This window comes from Poecilia latipinna, unplaced genomic scaffold, assembly GCF_001443285.1.
Source record: "Poecilia latipinna isolate Pla-1442-1.1 unplaced genomic scaffold, P_latipinna-1.0 Scaffold571, whole genome shotgun sequence".
NCBI lineage: Eukaryota > Metazoa > Chordata > Actinopteri > Cyprinodontiformes > Poeciliidae > Poecilia > Poecilia latipinna.
This window is the reverse complement of record NW_015113187.1, coordinates 42,562-68,080: the sequence shown is the minus strand read 5'-3', so window position 1 is coordinate 68,080 and position 25,519 is coordinate 42,562. Positions and strand designations below refer to the sequence as shown.

The window sequence follows — 25,519 nt, the reverse complement described above, 5'->3', positions numbered from 1 at the left end:
ATACTCAAGTTGTTGTCCAGGCAGCCGGAGACTGGACAGGAGGAAGAAATCACAATCTAAAGAGAGAAGAATACACTTTGAGGAGGTTTCATCTACATAACCTGACACTGTACAGGAGTTGCCAGTTAGAGATGTGGAGCAATGGCCATCAGTCGAACCCGAGAACAAGAGAGGACTGTGGACCAAACTGGAAAGGAAATGTTGGCTGAAGAAAATGGAGTGATTCATATGAGATTAATGGCGTGGTTTTATTTCACTTTTATGTCACCAGGAAAATTCCGTTGAGATTAAAAATCTCTTTTGCAAGACAATCCTTAGGTGGAGTAAACTAAGATACTGGCAAAAAAAAAAAAAAAGGAAGAATGAAGGAACAAAACAACCGAGTGTTATTTTTGAACATGCAGCAGTTGGAAAGCATTTGTCAAACACACGTTCACCTTTTGGTTAGTCTCCAATGAGGAAAAAAAAAAGTGCCTGGGAATGACGGAAAAATATATTGTTGAGCAATCCAGTAAAATTGCTGATTCATTAATCCCTGTTACAACATCCGAGGGCTGCCAGGGCAAACCGTGCATACACACACTCACACACTCACCGAGTAGGAAAATCAGGTTAACAGCGGGTCGGACATGTTGAAACTGATGCGCAAGGTGATGCTCTGTATAATTTAGTGTTACTTACTTAATCAGATCACGTGATAATGGAATGGCTTTATCAACCCGGAGCTGTCCTCTTTTTTTTTATTTTTTCTTCTCAGAATGTTCTGAGGCACCAACACAATGACACTGACATGACTCAGCTTGTTCAGCTTCCTTTGAAGTCTGATACAAATGTCGCGTACGTCTGTTAGTCTGAGCACATTTTCACAGCTATAAACAACTGGAGAGGATACGAAAGAGACTCTTCCAGTCGAGAAAGGGTAATAAATGTAAACATATGTTTACCAAATACATGATTCTTTTAAAAAAAAAAGAAAAAAAAAGAAAAAAAACACAACTAAAGAGACCAAATTTGTCCTTTGCACAAATTGCAACTGTTCTGACTTAAACAGACACTTCATTTTCTTTCCCAGAGTAATTAAATCCAAGCCCGAACTAAATTAGGAACACATTTCAGAGTCGGACTACATCAGATTGGTGCCTTTTCCAGTCGCTTTGGCATTGCTGAAAAGCGCTCTGGGCGGTTTCAGCAGAGCTCAACACCTCCCCTCACCACATGTGGGTTAAATGCAGAGAGCAGCCCTCTGCGGGGTGTCAGTGTCCTGCGTGACGGATCCGAGGCGCAGTGATGGAGATCCTCTCCGCGTTTGTCTCCGCCGCTCTTGTGTGCCTGGTTAATGCCGGAGCCCATACTGATATACACTGGACATACAAAGGTGGGCTTCCTTTCCGGTTTTTGAATATAATTATTAAAGTCTTGTTCAACGTGATTGAAGCCGACTGTCCTGGTGCGTAAAACGCGCGTAAAGTAGCGCTGCGTGGATTAGACTTTAAGTAGGGCAAAGAAACGGTGAAAAACCCCCCCCAAAACTTTTGTTGTTGACGTTTTTAGTTTTTATTTTTGTAAATCAAGTCAGTTTATTACGATTTTTACGTGAATCCTGGATTCTTGCCATGTGCGTTACATCTGCCAAGCACATTTTGGAAAACGACCGCTGTGGCATTTTTAGCTTCCACATCCATCGGAACAAATTATACTGGTAGTTGGATAGAGCAGCTACTGTTAACATTTCTGTGGTGAATAACCAGCAATATCCAGTTGAACAAGTTCTGTGCGCTCTCTTTTTTTTTAATCCTTCTACAAACAGTCATAACATAAACATAATGATCGATGCTAATATTTGGAGTCGTGTGGTATGTACCTTTTTTTTTTCTGAGGGTGGATAAATGTCTGCCTGTTTTCAACACAGAGGGAGCCTTGGATCAGACGCACTGGGCAACCAAATACCCAGCATGTGGAGGCAAGAAGCAGTCGCCGATTGACATCCAGCGGCGCAACGTCAGGTTCAACCAAAACATGCTGCAGCTGGAGCTGAGCGGGTATGAAACTCAGAAGGGAAATTTCCGCATGACCAACAACGGGCACACAGGTACGAGTGACAAAGAGCAGAAATGACATAAATGTTTAGGTTGATCACAACAGGAAAATGAACAAAACAATACAAATTAGACACAGTAGAAAGTCTGTCTTCTCATTTGTTTTCATGCCATCTGGCCGTAAACGTCTGAAACTCAACAGCTGTACTGTAAAGTATTCATGATCGGTGATGAAATCTTTATGCTGGCTTCAGTTCAAATCGACCTGCCTCCCTCCATGAAGATCACCAAGGGTCTCCCGGGACAGTTCACAGCTGTCCAGATGCACCTGCACTGGGGCGGCCTGGACCTGGAGGAGAGCGGGGCGGAGCACACCATAGACGGCAGCCGCTACATGGCGGAGGTGGGTGGGCGATGAAAGCAACAGTAAAACTGGGCGCTTTTGTTTTGTTTTGTTTTTTAGAAAGAAAAAAAAAATCCGGAAAGGATTGTTTTTGTTTTTTCGGTTCAAACCTAATGTGTTCTTTGTTTTCTCCTTCCCCCGGCAGCTCCACGTTGTTCATTATAATTCTGACAAGTACAAGAGCTTCTCTGAGGCCAAAGATAAGTCGGACGGCTTGGCAGTGCTCGCCTTTGTCTATGATGTACGTGAGCCGCAAACACTTCTTCCTCTACTCAGTTCAGCACCTTATTCACCTCAGAAAAGAAAAGAAAAAAAAGACTTGAGAAGAAAAATGAGCGTTTGTTCTTTTGGAGGAAGTTTCAAAGACGCCTTTGTGCTAAATACATATATACATATAAATAGTAATCCGGTGGTCTTTGAAGTTGATTGTTTTTCCCCATAGTGCATTGAAGGCTTTATTGAGTATTTGGCTGAGGACCGACTCGTTGAAAGAGAGTTTTATCCAGCAGTCTGCGACAAGTCTGACCTCTGACACACTTCAACCCCCGTCCTTTGAGGTCGTTGCTACGGGAACGACCTCAGCCGACAACCACTTTGACAGCAGCAGAGAGCAGTCTGTCTGTCTCTGTCGGAGAATTTGATTTAGGAAAAAAAAAAGGGATGCTACTTTGAGGGGAAATAAAATTTTAATTTGGCGAAACAGGCCTCCATGAGATGCTATATGCTAGCTAACGTCTATAGACATTTAAGCCGTTGCCGCATTTGCATCTGATGGACTTTTGAGCACCCAGACGTAAAGTCGTAACAGTGCGTGACTCTACGAAGCAAAACTACTGGAGTAAAACACGAAGGTTTTCCTTTGACACGAGTGAAGCAAGCCTTTAAGACTTTCTGCTTCTTTTCCAGTATGGTCATTTTGAGAACACCTATTACAGCGACTTCATATCCAACCTGGAGAAAATCAAGTATGCAGGTGAGTTCTCCCTGCACGCGCAGACTCCTCTTCGTAGCTCGACCTCTTCAGAGCTCCTGTGACTGGACGTTGCGTCCCTGTCAGGTCAGAGCATGAACATATCCAGCATCGCCGTGCGCGACATGCTCCCCGAGAACCTCAGCCACTTCTTCAGGTACGAGGGCTCCCTCACCACGCCCCCCTGCTTCGAGAGCATCATCTGGACCGTGTTCGACACGCCCATCACTCTGTCACACAACCAGGTATGACGCCGGGGGGGGATGGGGGGGGGAAACACATGGAGAGAGGAGCAAGTCCTAACTAGAAGCGGTCCTACTGGTTTCATTTCTCTTGCTCTCTTTGCGCTGCACCCAGATCAAGAAGCTAGAGGGCACTCTGATGGACATGGATAACAAGACTCTGTGGAACGATTACCGCATCGCTCAGCCGCTCAACGACCGCGTTGTGGAGTCTTCCTTCATGCCACGCCTTGGGAGAGGAAGTGCGTGATCTATTACTGATTCCTGAGAAACCGAGTGAATCTGCAGAGTTAGTTCTTTTTTTTACTTTTTCATTTTGACTCATCTTTGGTCTTTTTGCCTCCGCAGCGTTTTGTCAGCAAGATGAAATCGAATCTAAGCTCTTGAAGATCGAGGGCCTGATAACTTCTCTTGGAAAGAATATGTATTCAGGTGCTTGAAACTGTTGGATGTGAGCACAGTAAATGCAAAATCTCCTCTTGACCTGTGTGACCGTTTTTATTTATTCCTCCCCAGGAATAGGAGGACGCTCCAGCTCAAGGCCTTCCAAATATGGTACAGTTTTTGTATGGTACAGGAATTTGATTTGAGCAAAAAAAATAAAAGCATGTAAATGAAGAAAAAATTAACCAAAGAGCTTTTATTTTCAGACAAGCTAAAGGTTTTTGAGGACAAAAACTAAGAAAAAAAAGTAGGTGGTAGCATTTGCCTTATGTGGTGTCAGCAGAGGCAGGTATTTTATCTTGAGTGCAACATTTCAAAGCAAAACAAACAGAAAACCAGACTCTTTCCCTAAAGAGAATCCAAATTATTTCACCAGTAGCTTTAAAACCACGCCACGCTTTAAAGAAGTCTGTCGTTTGATTTCTTCTCCAGAGCACGGGGAGCTCTTTCCTCTGGTGCTCAACTTTGAAGACAGAAACTCCGTCAGCTACGCCCTGGCTCCCCTCAGCCGCATGACTCTGGACGCCTTCACGGTCTGCATGCACGTTCTCCTCAGGGCCCCGGGGGTCCACACCGTCATCTCCTACTCCAGCAGCATCCACGACAACGAGCTGATGATCTCCATCAGCCAGGACGCGAATGCGAGGGAGGTGGGCCTCTGGATCGGTGACGATTTTGTCAACATGCCGCACGGCTTCAACACCCAGGACTGGACCAACTACTGTGTCACCTGGTCGTCCCACTCGGGCGGGGTGGACCTGTGGATCAACGGCAAGGTGGGGGAGCAGAGGCACCTGCAGAGCAGCCACATGATCAACCTCGCCGGCGAGTTTGTGTTGGGCAAAGACAAGGACGGGGTCCTGGGGATCTCCGACTCGGACGCCTTCGTGGGCAAGATGACGGACGTGAACGTGTGGGACTACGTGCTGACCACCGCGGAGATCCGAGACCAGGTTTTGTGCGAGAGCAACAGCACCGTGGTGGGGAACGTGTTGAGCTGGGGGAGCAGCCGGTTCAAGATGTACGGCGGCGTGCAGCTGGACAACCAGTACAGGTGCTCCTGATGTGGCTGCACGTTTTCAATAACTTCCGAGTAAAATATTCCAAATTTGACGCCCTCCGTGTGAATTTGAGGGGAATTAACTGGCATTTGGAGGTCATTTAAGCATCATACGCAAACACGAGCATTAAAACTTGCTTTTATCATAAACAGAAATATTTGCAAACGATAAACAACTCGTGCTTGACTTTCGGCGATCTGTGGGTTCGAATGTGTGGCTTCAATTTATAGCCTGGGGTTGTGGAAATCATCTGTGGAGGAATGCAGAGTGCATGTGGGTGGGGGTGGTGTGCCCTCAATCCCTGGCAGTAAGCAGCATGCTACGGCTACGTGAATGTGAGGTATAGTAAAAAGCGTGTATCCTTGAAATATGGTTGTTGTAATCCCAGTAATCCAATAAATTATTTTTACAAGCTGCAAAACTGAGGTTTATTCCCATTTGTTTCTTTGAATTCCAGTTAATTCCCGTGGAAAGGTCCTAACTTTGAAATATGCCACCGTGCTCCTGAAAACCCTCCTCTGCTGGGCTTTAAAACGAGCTAACCACTCTGCACTCCCCCCACCCCCTTCATAACATCACCGCTGATGTTCTGGTGTGAGCTTTTGAAATGTTTATGGTCATGAAGGATAAAATGCCCGTCAGGCTCTTGCAGATCAATATTTAAAATGTGTGTCACAGCTTCATCCATGCATTCATGTCTTTGCTTCATAAATAAAGACCTACATGAAAGGTTTTGGTTTCTTTAATGACTCGTGCATGCATTCACACCTCTGCCAGTGGAGTGGCATCTGCTTGTCGTATTTTTAACCTGCAGAAGAATGTTCAAAGATATCCTGCCAAAGACAAACGGCTCGAGTCTGAATCCTCGCAGACAAAGAACAGAGCCTAAATAAAACCACTGAAGTCTTTTGCTGCATCATGCAGCTAATATTTTCTCTCAGTGCTTATAATTTATTTTCTTTATAAGGCAGTGATCTTCTCTATTCCTTCCAGTATCTCCTTGTCCAGTATCTCCTTGTCCAGTATCTCCTTGTTGTCTTTCAAATCTTCCTCCCAGATTTTGATCTCCATGTTGTTCCTCTCGTTGAACAGCCGGGAAACCTCCAGGAAGGTCTTGCTCTTGGTTTCGGGCATCACCATCAAGAGGTAGATCAGCGTCACAAAGCAGACGACGGAAAAAAGGAGGAAGCTGAAGGGGCCAAGGCCTCGCTGAAAGAGAGAAGGACAGGAAAAGCAATCTGTTTGTCCTCAGGAGGAGAGGTTGTAAATATGTCAGGAAGACAGAAGTCAAGTCAAGGTGAAGTGAGATGAGCTGATTTTATGGAAATGCTCTTCTAGTTTTTTTGGTTTCTTCTACCTAAACACATTCCGCACTTGTTTCCTTTTTCATTTGTTGTGTTTTTCTTCATCCTGTAGGTTTCGCCAGCATGTTTATTAAAAGAGAACGGCTTGAGTCAAAGCTAATGGGCCGCATGTTGTTTTCTTACTGGAAAGGCCCAGGAATGGTTTACAAACCTGTCACACATCCAGAACTGCTGGATGTAAACCTTTTTTTTTGTTTTCTTTTGGCAAATGAACATCAACAGACGTCTAGCTACAAACTTTGACCATATCTTCTAAAAGTTTAACGCAACACCGTCATGGCGGATCCTGAGGAGTCTCAGATTCAGCATGGATCAACTCAAAAATCTTGAGCCGTAAAATATTTTTTGCAAAAAATCTTCATGGCCACCAGACTTTTACGTTTTGAGACTTTACAACCACAAACTTTATGTTATTGAGATTTTACTGTATGTGTGACAGACCAACACAAAGATCATTATGAATTATGATGAAAAAGATAGCCTTTTGAGGTTATGTCTTTGGTGTTTGTTTTTTTTTTTTTTACCTTTTCTCAACCCATCTTTCTATCAACTCTGACTTGTTTCCTTGTTCTTGTCACAGAAGCCTCAGCATGCTGCTGCTGCCACTACCATGTGGCTTGGGGGGACGTGCAGTGTTAGTTTTTCACCTTTTGCCAAAAATGTCCAAATGATCTCATCTAATCAAAGCAACTTCTTCCACATGTTCGCTGTGTCCCCTTCGTACCTTGAGGAAAACTGCAAACTTTCAGTGGATTTCTTGTCCAGCTAAAGGTGAGTGGATGGATCCAAAATATCTATAACATCGGTACTAAGTCGGTATCAGTATTGGATGGATAAGATTGATACTTTAGATCCAGTTTCCATCTTGAAATTTTATTCTATTTTTGTATTGTAGTCTCTCAAATCTACCATAAAAAATATTTTTGCTCAAATTGTAATATTTTGCACTTTGTTTATTTAGGAAAAAATGCAAGTAAATTGCGTTAATGCTATTAAAATATTTTGCAGATACTTATAAACTATGTCAGGATTCTGACCTAGGTTTGAACAAAATAATTCACACCTACAAAAACACCTAAAGATGAGACATTAGATGACGTATCAAACATAAACAAAGAGCACTGGCATCATTAGTATCAGAGGTACAAGCCCTGTATTTACTTGCAACCAGATAAATACTAAAATATGCATGCAATATCGCACACATCTAATAAAACCAGATGAACCCTATTAACTAAAGAGATGGCTACTGGAGATTAGTCGAGAAAATGTATGAAAACCATACATCCTTTTCCTTTACTTACGCCACTTTGTGTTGGTCTATGACACAAAATCCCAATAAAACAAAACATGGAAAAGTTCAAGGGGTAAATACTTCAGTTTGTCTATTATTATTCCCTTTGTAGAAGAAATGTAAATATATATGTTAAGTGGAGGAAACTAATGTTTTTTACTAGACATAAATGCTATAATGTTGATTTGCCTTGCTGATTTCACTTTGAACAAACAACAACAACAAAAAAAAACATTTGCGCATAATAAAAACATATTGAAATGATAAGCTTCAGCTGCTTTGGTGTCTCTTGTTTAACCAACCTCCATGAAGGGGAAAATGAGGCCCACGGTAAAGTTGGAGAGCCAGTGGACGGCGCCAGCAAGCATGAAGGCCGCTGGCCGAGCCGACTGCATGAACATCTCAGTGGTCACCACCGCTGGAATGGGGCCTGCCGAACACACACACACACGCACACGGGGTTAACCACAACCGGAACACTGCAACACACACCAGTCCTCTCGAGCCAAAAGAGAGGAGGCTGCCATGACAGAGAGCTGAATTTACAGAATCTGTGATTACATGTCTGGTGAAGCAGCACTTCAGATAATGGATAATGTTGTAAGCAGCGTGTGGGTAAATAACCACAGGTGGGTCAGACTTACTGGGTCCGATGGCATGTCCCATGACGTAGATGATGACACAAATGATACTGATGTAAGGCATCCACGACACACTCGCCTATCAACAGACAGGCAATGTTTTCATTAATCCCATCATTAGTTTGCAACAGAAATGATAAACAACCTTCTTACACTTTGGCAAGAGAGTATTTTGACCACATCATCTTTTTCTAGGCATATTTTCTAACTCCAAGCCGGACAAACTTGAATGCTGATGGATTTAGTCACTGTAGGTGATGTGTATCCGTGTAATGACGGACCTAAGGAGGTCAACACTATGTGTCAAGATGCTTAAAATTATTAGTCGGATTCTTTTCTTTAGGTAAAATGGGATTTAACTGACTCTGAAAAGTAAAAACAAAATTACGTCTCAGAGAGATGCAGAACTCTTGAAGTTAAAAGAAGATATTAGGGCTTGGTCTCAGAGGGCTCTGCAGTTGGTTATTAACATAAATAATCCTCAAATATAAGTCTTGCCTAATAATAATTGCCCACACAGCGTTAAATGTCATAAAGTCTGACAGGAAGCAAAGCAATAAATAAATGAGATATGAATTAGCATTTTTTTTCCCACAGTAGCCTACTGCGTGCACGCTCATTCATCATCATTGTGCGGTGTCACTGCTATCAGTCTGAATGCAACACTTTCAAAGACGGACTGTGCTCTGCGCTACGTCTATCTATTACTGAGAAGCTCTTGCTGGCATTTTGGTTTTTAGTGTCTCGGATTTTTAGCAACCTCAGCAAACAGAGATGCGGGATCATCGTTTTATTCCCTGGACCAGGTGGAAACTGCAGGTGGAAACTATCAAAGCCCACAGAGCGGTTTTCGTTATTTGGGCCTCGTACTTCAGCTGCTTGCCTGATTAAAACGTCTAAATTAAATGGATTATCTGCGCCATAGTCCCGTTGCTGTAATATTTCTTTCTTTCATTTTTCTGCGGTAGTGAATCTTGTCAGTGTTACTTAGCAGGTTGTTATAATTACCAAGAGTTCTCTGGCATTCTGTTTTGTAAAAACTTAATGTTTTGTTGTTTTTCTTCACTTTTTGTGATTGCCTGTGCTTCTTCAGACTGCTTTGGGGCATTTCAACCTGCTTTATCCAGACAGTTGATATATCATATAATAACAGCAGGATGTTTTCATAACCTTTATTGAAATAGAGGCGGCGAAAACAGCCAAGCGGGGGGAGTGTGTGCATTAAATATACGCATCGCTGCAAGGTTTGGGCATTCTCTTATTGAACTACAGAAAGTAAAGGTTAAACTTTATTGCTTAAAACATTTCCGAGTGTAATATATATATTTTTTATTATTATTATTTATGTGGGACCTTTACAAAGTTACACAGTCTTATGTTTCCATCCCAAAAATAAAGGAGACAGAACGATCAGAAACACTTCTTTTCAATTGAAGAATTAAACCTTTGATTTGGGGGAAAAAATATTAAGACCCAATTTTAACACAATGTTCAACAATCCTATCAATCATAGTAAGCTACTACAGCTGAAATATTTTGCTACACTTTTGTCAATTGATCGGAGTAACTATGGACTTGTAATAGTAATCAATTACTTTGTGTTTCATTGGTTGTATAAAGATGTTTTTACACATCCTCGTTTCCCTAAAACTGCTTTGTCCCGGGGTGTGACTTTAACTGGTCGTTTCCCAGTCTGCTCGGCCAGATTCATTTCCTGAATGTGTCATTGACATGTATCAGTCTGGAAATGGCTACAAGGTCACTTCAGGCTTTGGCATCAAGACTGAGATCCATAAATACAAACTGCTTTTGCCACAAAAATATTTTCAGGTTGTTATTTTTTGTTGTTGTTGTCCATAAATAAAAATGTCTGATGCTTTAAAATGTCAAAGAATGGCCAAAAAAAAAAAAGAAAACCCTTAAAAACAGAGGACTCTATTTAAAAAAAAGGCCAGTAGAGGGCACCAGAGTGACGTGTTGGATCCGAGTCACGCTGCAGCTTTCGCAGTTTACCTGCAAGTTGAGCGCCACAGTCAGCAGCACACAGGCCCCGCAGCAGATCCCGAATCCCAGAAGAAGAAGCAGCCGTCGGCCTGAGGACTCCACGATGAAGACCTGAGAGAACAAGCTTCCTGTTCAGAGCTGAAGCTTCCAGCTGCCACAATTAGACTGCAGATTTCAGCTCTTCTACTTTATTTATTTATTTATTTTTATTTATTTTTAAAACTTTTTCAGGATACTTACAGCAGCTATGGTCATGAAGACATTCACTGCACCTGTTCCCACTGTAACGTACTGGACGTTCTGCTCGTTCACTCCGGCAGATCGGTAAATATTATCTGCGTAGTAGTAGATCTGTGAAAGAAACGCATTGTTGAAAGAGTTGAGGAAGGGGCTGGTAACAAATGGCGGTGCTTTGTAATAGAAAATGTTTAAAGTAAAACAGGTATCAGCGTTTTGAAAGAATGACGCCTCGCCTCACCGCGTTGACCCCGGACAGCTGCTGGCCCATGTTCAAAACGATGATGGTGAGCAGCTGCCAGCGGAGAGACTTCTGGGTCAGCAGGGAGAACACCGACAGATGACCCTCTGCTTGTTCCGACTGGTCCTCGAGACGCATCTCTTCGATCTCTTCGTCCACATCCTCCCAGCCACGCAGAAGCTTCAACGCTGAGAGGGGCAAATCACAACCAAAACTCGATTGCGGTTTAGTTTTGATGCGGCCACGTAAAGCGGCTGGTTTTCTGTCCCGGGTTCTCACCTTTCCTGCTGTTCTCCTCGTCTCTCTTCTGGATGAGCATGTACCTGGGACTCTCCGGGAAGAACGGCAGGAAAATCAACTGGATCACAGCGGGAATGGCGGTCAAGCCGAGCATGATGGTCCAGCCTGGATCAGAGCACAGTCAGGGTTTTGTTTGACGGCTGAGTGTGAGGAACAAAATAACGGCAAGCAGCCACTTGGATTTATGAACACCTGTTTTGTTGCCGAGCATGCTCCTGATGCCAAACACTTGTGCAACGAGGATGCCAACAGTGATGAAGAGCTGCGGGATGATTCCAATGGCTCCTCGCAAGTTTTTGGGTGCGAGTTCGCCCAGATACATTGGCACCACGTTGGATGACAGACCTGCAAACATGGATGGGGTAAAATAAATATATGTACGCCAGCCCGAACTGCAACGCTTTGCAAAAGTATTTCAACCTTTGTAGCATTTTCCCATTTCACCATGTTACAACCAAGAACATTTTTCTGACTGACTTTGTAACATAGTGTGCTCAAACAGAATCAAGATGTTTCATTCAAGTTATCTGACAATTATTGAGTATTAATCTGTGTAATAACGGGTCAAAGGGCAAAGAAACAAACTCACGGCAAATCCTATCTGATTAAACGTGACTACAGTTAAAAATTAATCTACATGGATTGATGTGCCACGTTTCATAATTACTTTTATGTGATAAAAGCATTGAAATGTGTGAATGAGAGGAGTTTTTTTTTTTTTTTAAGTCGGTGACTTTAAAGTACAGTTTATGTGAACAAAAAGACTGAATTTGGAAGTAGTTCTTGTTGAAGACAAACCGATGTTAAACAAATGTAGTGACATGTTCTTTATCATCCTCAAGAGGTTATTATCAAACTCATACCAGATAATAAAGCGGTCATCAAGTTTTAAACTTAATAACTTTGTCAATTTTTTTCAATGTAAGTGAATTTACTTCCAGGTATTGATCCTAAACTGATTGGCTACAGTAAAATATCATGATAAAAACTTGAAGAAAGGGGGAGCGGCGGTGTGGAGGGGTAAAGTGCGAACCAAAAGACGTCAATGGAGGCAACAAAAAGTTATAAACTTAAGGAAAGGAGAGGTGGCCAGATTTGATTATTTTGCTAATTGGGGAATTTAAATGTTTACATTTTTAGGTCACCAAACTGCAAACATCTATCCTTCAACGGTCAAAAACATTAATCTTCAAAGTGATAAATGATAAAAAAATTGTGTTTCTTTCTATTTTATGCAAATTGGCAGAATGTAGTGTCAGTCAAATAAACTGACCAGTCATAATTGTTGAGTATTTTATCACAGTCTTTTCAGAAAGACTAACTCTGCGTAAAATGAACAGTGGGTTGCTTCGGCTCCCAAGCATCCACACAAAAGTAAAAAACAACAACAAAAAAAAACCTCTCAAATTATTATATAATAATTGGGAAAGTCCTAATTATTTTAAACAATAAGATGTTTCTTTTAAAAACTAACTACTCAAACAGCACAAACAAAACCTTTAGCAGCGCACACGTTTGTCACCCGTTGTGTTTGATTTTGGTGTTGCGTGAGTGCTGGCAGACCTTTCGCCTACATAGACCTTTAAACCAAAGCAGCCAAACATTTCTGCTGCACGAAACAGAACAAAGGTAGCAATTTTGATTTCTGTGATGTTGGGGTTGATCTTTGACTGCCTTTAGAAACATTTACTAATACCGTACAGATTATGGAGGCACAAACATTTGACACAACTCTTTTCTAAGAGTTGAAGGAATTGTGGGGGCTAGCTGCATCCAGGTGTCAGACCATGAAAAACGACTGAGTTGAACGCTTTTCTTCGGCAAACGTTTTCAAATGAAATGTCCAACCTGCACATATTCCCACTAAGATCCTGGCCAAAATGATGAGCTCATAGGACTTGGCCATCTCACTGGCTCCCATCATGACCGCCGGGACGATGGAGAAGATGTTGTTGAAGAGGAGGGTGCCCTTCCTGTTGCACAGTTAAAACTAATTAAAGACACAACCTGCTCCTAGATGCAGAACTGCAGAGCTCGCTGTGAATGAGTTTTTACCTGCCGAGCTTGTTGACCAGAGGAGCCACCATCAGAGATCCAAAGAGGCCTCCGAGCGGGAACATGGACACAGTCACTGACCACAACACAGTCAGGAGGCTCTCTGCCATCGGCTCATTGTAACGACTGATGTAGGTTTTGTTGTAAAAGTCTTGCATGAACTGCAGAGAACAGAACACGGCTGAAAGCGTCTCTGATCCGAACCTTAGCATGAATGATTGTTAAAACAAGAAAACAGTTACCGGTGCCGGAGAGTTGACTGCAGCAACGTTGTATCCATACTGGAAGGATGAGCCAAACGCGGAGACGAGACTGGCTAGTACCAAAACTTTTGTTAGTCTCTAATAGGGGAAAACATGAGGAAAAATCTGTCACCAACACAAATGTCATCCATAATGATTATTTAGTCACAGGGACAGATTGGACAAAACCAAACGCTTAAGTGCTACTCACCCCTTTCCGCTCCTCCGAGTTCTCCAGCTCCTGCTTCTCATCCATGGTGTACCTGCCGATACATTCTGAGACACATTCTGCAAGCATAGCTGCTTTTTGTTTTTGCTGCAGCGTTCACTCTGCCCTTTGGACATAAGATCAGAGAACGTGGAAAAGGTTTATGATACAACTTGTAATTATTGCTCTCATGCTGCTGACTTTGCTATCAGGTCTAGGAAGTTAATTTTACCTTTATGTAATGAACAGGAGATATATTAAATGATAGGATGAAATTAGCGCAGATATACATGCAGTGCCTAGCAAGAGTGACCCTCTCACGTTACGTAGCATTACAAACAAAAACGTAATGGTATCTTTGTTTGAGTTTGACTTTTAATGTGATTGAATAGTCCATAAATGTGAAGTGATAGGAAAAAGATGCATGGGTTAGATATAGATCACTGTGAACACCTTTTTTTTTTTTTTTAAAGACTTTCCACAGTCTCAGTTTGGACTTTGCGTGGGAATATGTATTTATCTAAACCCTTCTACTGAAGCTCTGGTTGCATGTTTGAGGTTGCTGAACAACCTGCTTCCCAGTTTGAAGTCTTCTGCAGTGGCTGCAAGGTTTTCTTTTCTTTTTTTTTTTTTTTTTTTACCATGTCCATTGCTTCGCTGCACCAATATTTCCATCAATCCTGACCAGTGAGCCTGTTCTTGTTGAAGAAAAGTATCCCCACAGAGGGATGCTGCATTTTTTTTTTTCACCGTTGGATGGTGAGGTGAGGGTCAGTACTAGTTTTCTTCCACAAATAGGTTTTTCCATGTAGTCTCATCTGACTAAAACGCATTGTTTCTCAGGATTGCTGTAAATTTGAAGATTTACAATGCTCTTTCCGCTTTTGGGTTGCTAACAGAACAGCATGAAATATTGTTTTATAAGCTAACCCCGTTTCATGATGCTGAAGGATGCTATTTTAGAGAACAGCTGCATTTATACTGAGATTAAAGTATGCAATTTCATTCAGGAATCACCTGACTTTTAGCCATAAAAACTTGAAACCGATCGCACAGTGTTTGTATTGTCCAGTTACATTCTAATGAAATACATAAAAGATTGTTGTTGAAGTGTGACAAAGGCACTGCATTAGTATCACACCACAGCTTTGTGATATAATAGCTGTGTTTATCGATTTGCCTAAATTGATAAGAACAGTAAGGGTGATCACTGCCAATAAAAGATAAGTAGTGATAAGGCACCTTTACTGCTTTTAAAAAGAATTACAGCAGGACACTAAAGTGACAAACAGCTGCCAAAACTGTCACTCTTCATCCCTCTACAGTTTATTGGATCTATCTGCTTTTATGGCACACTGGGAAGCTACATGAAAGAAGAAACTTCTGCAGGATCAGTACTGCTGTACGTTTCTTTTTCTGCTTGCTCTGTTTACAATATGTTATACGGTTTTTATCTCCGAAGTTAAGTCTATTTGCCTATAAAAGATCGCCAGTGTTGTTTGCTCATAAAGCTGGATGTCAGTTCCAGGGCATCTCGGTGCAAAAGCAATCATCCCAAATATAGATCTCATATCGGAGTTAAAAAAAAAAAGAAGATAAAGTGTTAACAAAATAAACTCCTCTGAAGAAAAGAAGAAAGGCATATAAACTTAAGAATCATTTGCAAGATGAGTCAGGTGAGACTTTAAAAGGATAAACCAACATGAGGGATTGTGTGTTAGGAATCTTATCAAAACATTAATAAATAGTTTCCGGGTTAAATTTGGCAAGGTGTTTCACTGGAAGCCCAGCTTACAATGGATAGAAACATGAGGTTGTACCCACATAACATTTTGAGCAGCACTATTACAACGGTGATATTGAAAGAGTGAAATTTTAACTATCATTTACAAACTGTAACTGTAAAAAGTTTAAAAATATCACAGCAGCCCAAAGACAAGTTTTATTGTAGGTTTAATAGATTACTTCTTGCTTACATAACAAGGCTCACAAACCTTATGCGGCTATAAGAGACATGCAAACATGGTTCTGTTTGAGCTACTTTGTCTATCAAATAAGATGCTAATAAAATCTGTTTAAGATTGTGTTTGTACGAGAAAAAAAACAACAACCCTAGGATTTAATAACTACGAGTCCCTGACATTTGTGTAAAACAAATCAATCAGTATTTATTTGCGCCATTATTATATATATATATATATATATATATATATATATATATATATATATATATATATATAATAAATTACTAAATAATTTATTAAATTAATTATGAACGGCTGTGTGCTTTGTAATATGCTCTTCATACATCGATATCAGAATATTCCTACATCGATATCAGAATATTCCATTCCTATTCTATTGTTATAGCCACTAAGCATATTTAAATATGATGAACTATGTATTAAAAACATACTTAAAAATACAATTGTTTATAAATGTTGCTTTGATAGATGTTTGAATATGGTTTCCAGTAACAAAAATGTGTTATGATTGATTAAATGCGCTGATACGTCATTGTGCCTGCTAAACACATAACGCTGAGTGGAGTGGTGTACCGCTCCAAGATGGCCGCCCTAAATCTTATCAGCGACAATAGGCGAGAGCGGTGCATGAGGCGTCTATCCTTATATTATGTCTATGCTTCGGTCAAGCCAGAACACTTCCGGTTCATGCTAATTCACTCTTAAGTTCCTTTACAGCAACTATCGAAGTTTAAGACTTCCAATTATTTATTATTAATTAATTGTTTTTATGAAAACGAACAAATACATTGTTTGTGTAAAAACGCTGAGAGCAGCTGGTATGAATTGCGTAGGAAGTCAAAGAGCTAGCTAAGAATCTGACATTGCCCATTATGATTGATGGAAGAGATGGTTTGGACTTCCTCATGCTCTCTCTCCTTTTCCGGCTCTGCATCCACGACTCCTCCTTTTCAACTCCTCCAGGGTTTTCTGGTTCCAGTTGTATTATTTCAGCTTTTGCATTGTTGCCGTGGTTACGCATAATAACAAATGAGAAAATATTAGCAGAAATCAATCCAGCAGAACAGCATCCTAAACCAGAAAGACGGTCCTAAAAAAACAATTTTTCCCGCCAGAAACGCAGGAACGAAAGCTTCCAGAAAAAAAAGGATACAGAGCAACTCCAACTTGCTGCCACCTTGAGCGGCGTAATTCTTCACAAGTTCATGCTTTCTTTAAAAGGTACGTTGCTATCTTTCTGTTTTCCTTTGCTATAGAAATAAAATACACTTACTTGCATCAATGGAGCTTTTCTGTTGTCCTTATTATATGTACCCGACCCTCCACCTGCTAAAACGGAGCTACACGAAGCAGCTCTGAAAATCAGAATTCTTGTTTCCAAGGTGGCGGCTGTTGCTAAGTGACGTCTGCGTGGACGAACTATCTTGTAAGGATGATATGTGGATCAGTACGCAGCCGAACATGAAGCGGCCGGTGGTGCTCTCCATTAGAGATAGATGGAGAGCAAACGAGGACCGCTGCTTCTTCACATCGAGAGGAGCCAGTTTAGCTGGCTTGACCATCTGGGTAGGATGCCAGGAGAAGGCCCAGGACATCCAGTGGGTCTATTTCTTGACTGACCTGGGAATGACTTGGGATTTCTCCAGAGGATCTGGCCCAACTGACTGGGGAGAGGAAAGTCTGTGTCTCCCTTAGGTTGCTGGGCTTCCATATGTTTTGGCCCCATTTACAAATATACTTAGAAATTTGATGGATTCATTATCCATGAAAAACTAAAGTAATCTTCATTATACCTTTAAGTTTAACCATAAACTTAAGCAGTGGCTTATAAAAAAAAAATAAAATAAAATAAAGCAGTGAAACCCTTAACATCAGCACTGAGAAATATTCTGCAGTGGCCATGACTGCAGTGAACAGCTGGTGGAGCTAATGTGCAGGGCAACATCACATGATCTAAAGAAGAGACAGAGGATGTCACATGCTTACCACAAACTTGTTTTACTGGGACTTTTAGCTGCTTGCTGCCTGAATGTCCAGATTCTGAAGTAATAATAAACCATAGTAGCTTTATTCTCTGTGTGCCCTCTCTTAAAGGTGTTTTCATGTTCTTGGTGAATGCTGTTCTGCTATCAGGTTGCCATTCAGTACTTGAAGTTATTCCTTATTTAGTGAGTTGGACAGTGAATTTGAGAATTGGCTCTTACAACAACAGAATCAGCTAAATGAACAGTTCGTGTTGAGTATAAAAATGACTCCCGCTGACGAGTGGTCACCACAGCTGAGAGGTACACTGAACGTAATGAATTAACCGGGCAGGGAGCCAGCAGAGAGGAGAGAGAGCACAAACTTCTTCCTTAAGTGTTTTCATCAGCCCGAGGTGTTTCAATGTCAGCCAAATCACACAATGGATTAAATACTGGAGGAAATACAGAGAGAGCGGCCATCCGTGTGCTTCCTGCTGTCCGCAAGGACAAAAAAAAAGAGTCTGCTAACCGATTTAGAGCACCTGCAAATAATCATACTACTTTAATTTCTATTGAACATTAAAGTAGTTCAATAAACTGCTTTATCAAACTCACAAGACAAAAGATAAATGGTCAAATGGAAGACAATTTCCACAACTAAAACTTCAAAATGTGTGACAGGCCTATGGAGGACATTCATGGTCACATGAGACTAAAACTGAACTATCTGACCTACATGCAAACTAACCCTGATAATTTCCCAGAAACATCACCCCTGCAATGAAACATTGTGGACAGCAGTCCAACCAATTAAAATGCAAGCAGCTATCAGAACTTGCTTTCCTCCAGAAAGTAACCTAGTCTCACAGCACTCAGCAGCAAGCCAGGGAAACTTATGCCACTGCATATGCATACAAATAGTAGCAAACCTGCTCAGGGGACAACAGACAGATGAGGGTTTTTTTTGGGCAATCTGTATCAAAAATTAAGGATCTGAAACCAAATGTATCCCAAAGTTTTCTCATTTTTATTAATACATTTAAAACCACGTATCATTTTCTTGCCACTTTACAATTATGCTCAACTTTGTGTTGGTCTATCATGTGAAATCCTTATAAAATACACCAGAGTTTGCAACGGTGACATCTGTTGTGAGACAGTGCAGACCCTCCACATCCGCACACAGTCTTTTCCCAGGCTTGCCGCCCACTCTGTTGTCATTACTCTTATATTCCCCGGCATGAGAGAATGAACTGTGCACTCTGTCCCATTACTCCAACTAAATGTTGAATTAAACCTGCTTATTTGAATAAGAGCAGTGTAAACAGTGGGGATCAGACTAATGTATGGGAACCAGATGCTCTAAGAAGGATGCACACATTTTTTTTTTCAGTCGCTAAGTGTGTTCGTTTTGATGCTTTCAAGCTGATCAATCCACACATGCAGAAAATAATTCTCATAGTGTGTTTCTTTATGAGCTTAACTCAGCCGCTGCTTTTTTTTTTTTTTTGGTCTTGTTAAACTGCACTGCTCCAGTCTGTGTGGGCAGAATACTTCCCCTAACGCCTGTTCATGCTGCATGTCATATATAGGGTATGCTCCTGTGCTATTTTTTTCCTCAGATGATGGCGTCAGGAGGAGTTGTTCACAAGCTTTCAACTTAAAGAAAGCAAGGATCCACTGCGCTAATCATGTCAAAGAGCCAGATTGTCTAAAAATAACCATTATGGTTATAGGTTAGGTTAAGGTCGACGCCACGGTCTGTACGCGTTTATTCAAGTTTACAGCCTCCCCTCTGGTTTGTTGACGTCTGGCCAACACAGGCATCTAGCAGCAGGGGTCAAGCGAGACGTTCATGGTCACGAGAGCAGCTCAGGTTGCAAGGAGGAAGGATGACATGTGATGATCGTTCATGCTTCTCCTGACCACAGTGACCAGCAATTATGAAGGCGACACATCAAACTGTTGATTCGCAAACGCTGTAGTGAAATATGTCGCAACTACGATATTACACAAGAGCGATGAGTTTTAAATAATAGAAAAGCAGCAAACTATGCCAAAAGAGTAAAACGGGGTTTTGCACTTATAGTGTTTTTGTTGCATTTAAGCTGATGGAACAGGCACTGAAAACCCGGGATATTCTAACAAACGCTCACATAGAAAAATGTTGAGCTAAAAATTGTAGATCAATTTTCCACAGTATCTTGGTTTAAAACTCTAGATTAGCTTTCCTTAAATTCAGTCCGCAGAGACTGAATATTTTAGACGTCACTGTTCCAGAACGCCTGATTCAAACGATTCCCTGACGTCCTCTGCAGCCATCAAGTGCTGCAGAAATATGTTAATGTTTTAGGTGTTAGGAAAACACCTAAAGCTTGCAGGGCAGAGGCCTCCGAGTGCTGCAGCAAGTTTGACTTTAGTGAGTACAAATGGTGACCGTTATAGCAACCACAACCACAGCTTCAACTTTTGCTTCCACTAGTTTGTTTTCAAAATTATTTCTCTGTCCTTCAAAATTACTTGTAAAATTGGTAAGAAAATCAAACAAAAAACAAAAAGTGGGAGGAAAAACCTTTAAAATAATTTCACGTTTGATGCGACAGCGCTAAAAATAAGGACGATGAAGTTTTAATAAACAATTATTTAAAAATAACTTGTGTCAAACATTTAAGCTACTCTTAGATTTTTTTTTTTAATTTCCTGGTATTTTAAAGAGTTTATGATGCCATATTCTCTAACAAGGTACCGAGAGCGTTTGAAAGAGAACCAGGTTCACAGATCCTCACATCAGTAGGAATTAAGTGGTTTTGTTTTCAGATTCTCAAAACAAAACCACTCCTTTGTTTTCAGAAATGACCCACCTGGGCCATTTGTTTCTGAAAAGTTTAATCTTACCTAAGCACACAATTCCAGTTAAGTATCAGCAGTAGAAAAGTTTATTGTCCCCATAAGGCAACTGGATTTGCTACAGCCACAATCACAGACACAGCAAAAATATCACACAGACAGCAGACATGGGGCAAAGAAACCGATAACATGAGGAACAGTCTACTTACTCACACTAATTATTTTTGGCATCATTTAACTATTATGAGTTAAAACCCTTCATGTTTTACATTCTGGCTTGCATAAAACCCACTGACTTTCACATATTCTTTCATCTTTCCGTATTAGTTTCTCCCCTTTAAAATGAAAATACTGAAATTAAAGATTAAATTATTGCAAACTATTTAAATATCTGCACCAGGGATGCCAATAAGCATGGAAGGGACCGGAAATTTAAAGCATCTCTTTGGGAAGAAACTTCAAAAATCACTCAATTTATAATGTAAAACGGAAGAAAACTTTACACTTCGACATTGAGCTTATCGCTTAGATTTAATTTGATATGCTATGCAGCTATAATAAATAGTTCAGTATTTTCAGATTATAATACTCTATAATATAAACAAATATGCTGAGAAACAGTAGAAATTTATTACAATACTAAAACAGTAGGACAAACCTCAACTTAAATATTGTGCATCGGTTTGATCCAAAAATAATTAATGCACTCTCAAAATATATTTAGTGGCAGTCAATGAATAGGTGACCAGAGCTCATTAGTTTAAAACTATGAAAAGAAAAAAAGCACAGACAAGATCTAGAAATAAAGTTCTTTTCCCGCTTTAACGAAGACATTATTTTGGTTTTCTACAAGGCAACTGCAAATTACAGTGTACAAAGCAACAACAGGAGTGTAGATGTTAAACTGGCTAGAGAACATATCCGATTGGTCTCAGGGAGGAAAAAAAAAAAAAGTAAAAGCGGAGGAGACCCTAAACTATTCCACAGCTTAATTTTGAACAAAAGTTAGAAAACGACACATTTAAAACATCGCGAGTTCGACTTCAAAGTTTCTAAATCCTTACAATGAGTTAGTAAACTAGGACATGTTGCAACATCTGCTGACATCACATTAGCATCGGATATATCTGTATTATATTCAGTTCACCCACTACACTGATCTTAGTTTCATTTCACATTCCAACATAGTTTTTCTGGTTGCAGAAACATTTAGCTGAACTAAGCACAAACCAGTATGGAAATACAGTACCGAACATCCTGCTGCAGGACTGGAGTAAGACATGTTAAAATAAGAGGAAACAACATTTCAAGTCAGGCAGCCACATTTGGAGTAATGCGAAACCTTCTAATCAGCGACGACAACAGGGTAAAGATGTTTTGGCAGATTATCTTCTTTTATGTGATTTGGAAGCACAATCACTTGGACAAAATATGAAGCTTGCCCAACCGTTACTTCACAGTGGTAACTTTGTTACAGTACATGATAAGTAGAGGTGCAACAGTAACATTGTCGTTCATTTGGTGTAACAGACTCAAGAAACATAGTGGAAGAACCAAAAGTGAAAAGTGCAAGTATGTAACCTAGACGATGCGTCTGCAGCATTCTCCATCCCTCGCTTTCATAAGGCTTCCTGCTCAACCGCTTCCTTCACCTCAGCGGTTCGGCCCGGTTTCACCGGTCACAGAGCGAGGGTATCATCTTTCCCTCTGCACTCCACTGGTACCGTTCTCTTCTTCTTCTTCTCCTTCTCCTCTCGAGTCCCGTCTCGCCTGGTGCCGCTGTGGGGCACCGTCCGGGTGCGGCGCCTCGCCTCGACAGCTGGAGCAGCAGCAACAGAGCGCAGTGCAGAGGCGAGAGCGGATGGGCTGCGTGAAGAACACAAACATGATGCAGTTGGCTGCTCCCTGAGACGTGTTGCCGATACCCTAAAGGGACGCAGAAAATAAGCAGAGAGACACTTAACTGACCAAGAGAACTGGAAAAATTATTTGTTCTATTTATTAATATTTTTTACACACTTTTAAAAATCCTATGATGGCTAAATGTAGAAATATAGTCCCAAAAAGGGCAATATTGTGTATTTGCCAGTCAATCGAGTAACCATATTACTTGCACTTATAAAAATGCTGATATATGTATCAGACCTAACTTAAAAGAAATTCAATTTTCCAATTTTACGGCACTTTCTGACACTCCACCTTTACACATCACCACAACAACCATTCTTCATTAAGCCTTTAACAACTGAGAACTAGCTGTAACAGTAAAATGTAGCAAAATAGACCTTAAAAAGCCAAACAACTACAGTAACAGAGATGTTTTACATACACTGAATTAATGTTGGGCTTTCAATAATGCATGTGACTACACAATAATACTTGGTCTTTAGCAAGGCGCAGAACATGATCGAGTCAAATGGGTGGTAGAGAACGGCTTTATGATCAGAGGAGACAAAGACAGGTCCTTAGATCCAAAGGCAAGAAGTATGGTTGGATGAGTTGAGATTATGATTAAAACCTAAGAACATTTTACCAACTGCCAACCATGGCGGTGGTTGCATCATGCTGAGGGTATGATGCAACCACAACAACACCACAAGTATCATGCTAATAACACATTGGAGATGACTGCAGAGTACTGCCTGTAAAAGAAAATTTTTCGTCACCAGACGTCTTTGCATGTTGCGTTATTCTGTGCAGCTTTGATGCTGAGGGTCTGTTTCACTGCCAGTACAAAAAGCCGTTGGAATGATGGAGAACTTCATCCAAATTCTTCTTCTTCACTAAAAATTAGCAACTCATTTGGACCCAACTAGAGGTTCCACCCAAACACGCATCAGATATGGCTTCAGCGACGTTCTACCGTAATGGCCATTTGTAAGAACGGTGGTCCGAGATGTAGCCAGAGTTATGCCATAAGCTTGCTGATGGCTACAAAAGGTGCCAAAAGTAAGGGACATCTGACCAAATAGTAGAATATGTTTGAGCATGTATGTATATTGTTCAGTCTATGCTGATTAGAGAAAATCCACAATAAATTCAGACTCATGCACTCGATTTTCGCTTTTTTTTTTTTTTTTCTTAAACACTGCTAATTTCACCCTAGAAAAACAACGGCTCAGATGAATAATAATATTCAAGTTATTGATAAGTCTTCCTTTTACTGCACATCTTCTGTTGCAAGGAGTTTCAAACAGAAACCACTGGTTTATAAAGAGAAACTGCAGGATGACGGTGCGATGAGTCATGGATTTAACTGCATCCTGTCTCACACTCAGGTTTAACAGCACATCAGCTAATGATAGCGCACACATGCTATCATTAGCTGCTTGCCAAATACAGCAGACGACAAAAGAAAATGACTAAATATGAAAGGGTGTCATCTCCACTAAAAGCAGCTATTTTCAGACTTTAAACTCACGTGTAGCGTGACCAACACCGGGTTCTGTCTGACCGGAGAGTTAGCCAGCAGCAGGATGAAGCGCACCGTGCTCCAGATGCGCAGGACGATGAAGATGATGGGGATGAGAGTTAGCTTCACATCTGCCATGGAGGAGAAGGACTGCGACGGAGGCCTGGTGGCCAAGATGGGACGATATTCCGACAGGGCCGCATGCTGGACCAAACAGAGGACACAGATCGGGGGATGATTTACAGAAGAACAAGGGGAAGAAAAAAGAGAATGCAATGCATCATCAAGAACAAAGGGTTGTTTTTCACGACACAGCAGCAGAAGTGAGGCGAATGTGATCCATGATTCATCTGAATTTCATCAGATGAAAGAATTGCTGCAAATTTGTCAATTTAAATCCCAATGAATAAAGGAATATGGGCATGTATTTAAAATATGTAAAGGAAAGAATACAGCGCCTGTAGGAACTATTCACCCCACTTGGATGTTCTTCTGATCAACAAAATTAGGCTTTTTAGACAAATAAAAAAACTAGGCATGCACCATATATCTGCATTAACATCAGTCATGGGTGATATTAGTCATATTAGCATGATGATTATTTCCTTACTGTTGCTTTCTGTGTTTCTGGAGGAGAAGTGAAGGGATTGTTCCTGTGGGTTTTTGTTCGGTCATATGACTGACAGTAGGGCAGTGCAGGATTGTGGGTGTTTAAATGAAGCAGTTTAAATGAAGCATTGTTAACGTGGTGGTAAATTTTTCAGTATTCAAAAGTTAGAGAAACACATAAAAAGTACATTACATTATATATATTGCTGAGAGACGTCAGTTGTCTGCCATAACAGATAGATTAATATCGACACATCCCTAAACATTGTGCAATGTCAAAATAAAAACCACTTTCTACAAAACAACAACAATTACATCAGAATATTAAAATAAAACTTAAAATCTGGGGTGTCCAAACTCTTTGTCACGTGGGCCAAAATTGTTGGGTCAAAAGTACTCAAGAGTCGGATTATGAGGAATCGCAACAGAATGGCTGAAAAACTGCATCAGCATCAATTTGAGATATTCTAATTTCCACAATGGTAGGAAACAGCAGAACAATTTGAGGTTTCTATAACAAATCCTTACACCAACTCCATGAAAAATCAGCCTGCCATACCAGAAAAATATCCCACATGATTATCTTTGACAGAATTGTTCCAATAACACTTAATGTTCATAAAGATTTTCTGACAGATTGTCATTTACAGTCTGACATTGGGAGGGACACTGCAGATGCTGTAATAAAGCCAATAGTTCTGTCCATCATTCAGATGAAGTTAGGTCACTTAACTCTTAGACTGGCTTGGTGCTTTAACTAAAAGTCCAAATTTACTTTGTGATCAATGTTTCTCCTTTAATCAGGATTCCTACACATTATTTTAAATGTAATTTCATATTTTCCACTAGGGCTGTTGTAAACAAATATTTTAGTAATCGAGTAATCTATCGATTATTCTTACGATTAATCGAGTAATCGGATAAAAAATTATAAAATTAAATATTGGTAAATCTGGCATA

The 25,519-nt window shown here is 40.7% G+C and overlaps 3 protein-coding genes across 6 annotated transcripts in view; 1 reads left to right on the top strand and 2 right to left on the bottom strand.

Annotated features, from left to right (window-relative positions):
* Positions 1 to 953: 953 nt before the first annotated feature.
* ca6 (carbonic anhydrase VI) lies at positions 954 to 5,880 on the top strand. The gene is made up of 10 exons (XM_015041835.1): positions 954 to 1,375; positions 1,910 to 2,089; positions 2,291 to 2,439; positions 2,585 to 2,680; positions 3,346 to 3,412; positions 3,497 to 3,654; positions 3,767 to 3,893; positions 4,000 to 4,083; positions 4,168 to 4,206; positions 4,528 to 5,880. Exons 1-10 carry the CDS (start codon positions 1,288 to 1,290, stop codon positions 5,157 to 5,159), a joined length of 1,620 nt encoding a protein of 539 aa, XP_014897321.1. The 5' UTR covers positions 954 to 1,287; the 3' UTR covers positions 5,160 to 5,880.
* slc2a5 (solute carrier family 2 member 5) lies at positions 5,881 to 17,120 on the bottom strand. Of its 3 annotated transcripts, none has more exons than XM_015041839.1 (14): positions 17,001 to 17,119; positions 13,746 to 13,869; positions 13,535 to 13,633; positions 13,293 to 13,453; positions 13,086 to 13,210; positions 11,430 to 11,582; positions 11,217 to 11,342; positions 10,938 to 11,125; positions 10,700 to 10,810; positions 10,469 to 10,570; positions 8,459 to 8,534; positions 8,117 to 8,244; positions 6,186 to 6,365; positions 5,881 to 5,989 (listed from the first exon to the last, which is right to left on the bottom strand). In XM_015041839.1, the coding sequence occupies exons 2-14, from the start codon at positions 13,830 to 13,832 to the stop codon at positions 5,960 to 5,962; spliced, it is 1,566 nt and encodes a 521-aa protein (XP_014897325.1). In that variant the 5' UTR covers positions 13,833 to 13,869; positions 17,001 to 17,119; the 3' UTR covers positions 5,881 to 5,959. The 3 variants fall into 3 exon arrangements, with proteins under 3 accessions (XP_014897325.1, XP_014897323.1, XP_014897322.1); XM_015041837.1 differs by lacking the exon at positions 5,881 to 5,989 and adding an exon at positions 6,019 to 6,155; XM_015041836.1 differs by lacking the exon at positions 5,881 to 5,989 and having other exon boundaries at positions 6,019 to 6,365; positions 17,001 to 17,120.
* Positions 17,121 to 20,607: 3,487 nt separating this feature from the next.
* gpr157 (G protein-coupled receptor 157) overlaps positions 20,608 to 25,519 on the bottom strand; it is an 11,272-nt gene continuing 6,360 nt past the window's right edge. The window contains exons 3-4 of one of the 2 annotated variants that reach the window (XM_015041834.1): positions 23,960 to 24,154; positions 20,608 to 22,404 (exon numbers count right to left, since the gene is read on the bottom strand). In XM_015041834.1, coding sequence (XP_014897320.1) covers positions 22,234 to 22,404; positions 23,960 to 24,154 — 366 coding nt within the window. In that variant the 3' untranslated portion in view covers positions 20,608 to 22,233. Of the gene's footprint in view, positions 22,465 to 23,959; positions 24,155 to 25,519 lie in introns of both variants that reach the window. The other variant, XM_015041833.1, reaches the window with a different exon arrangement.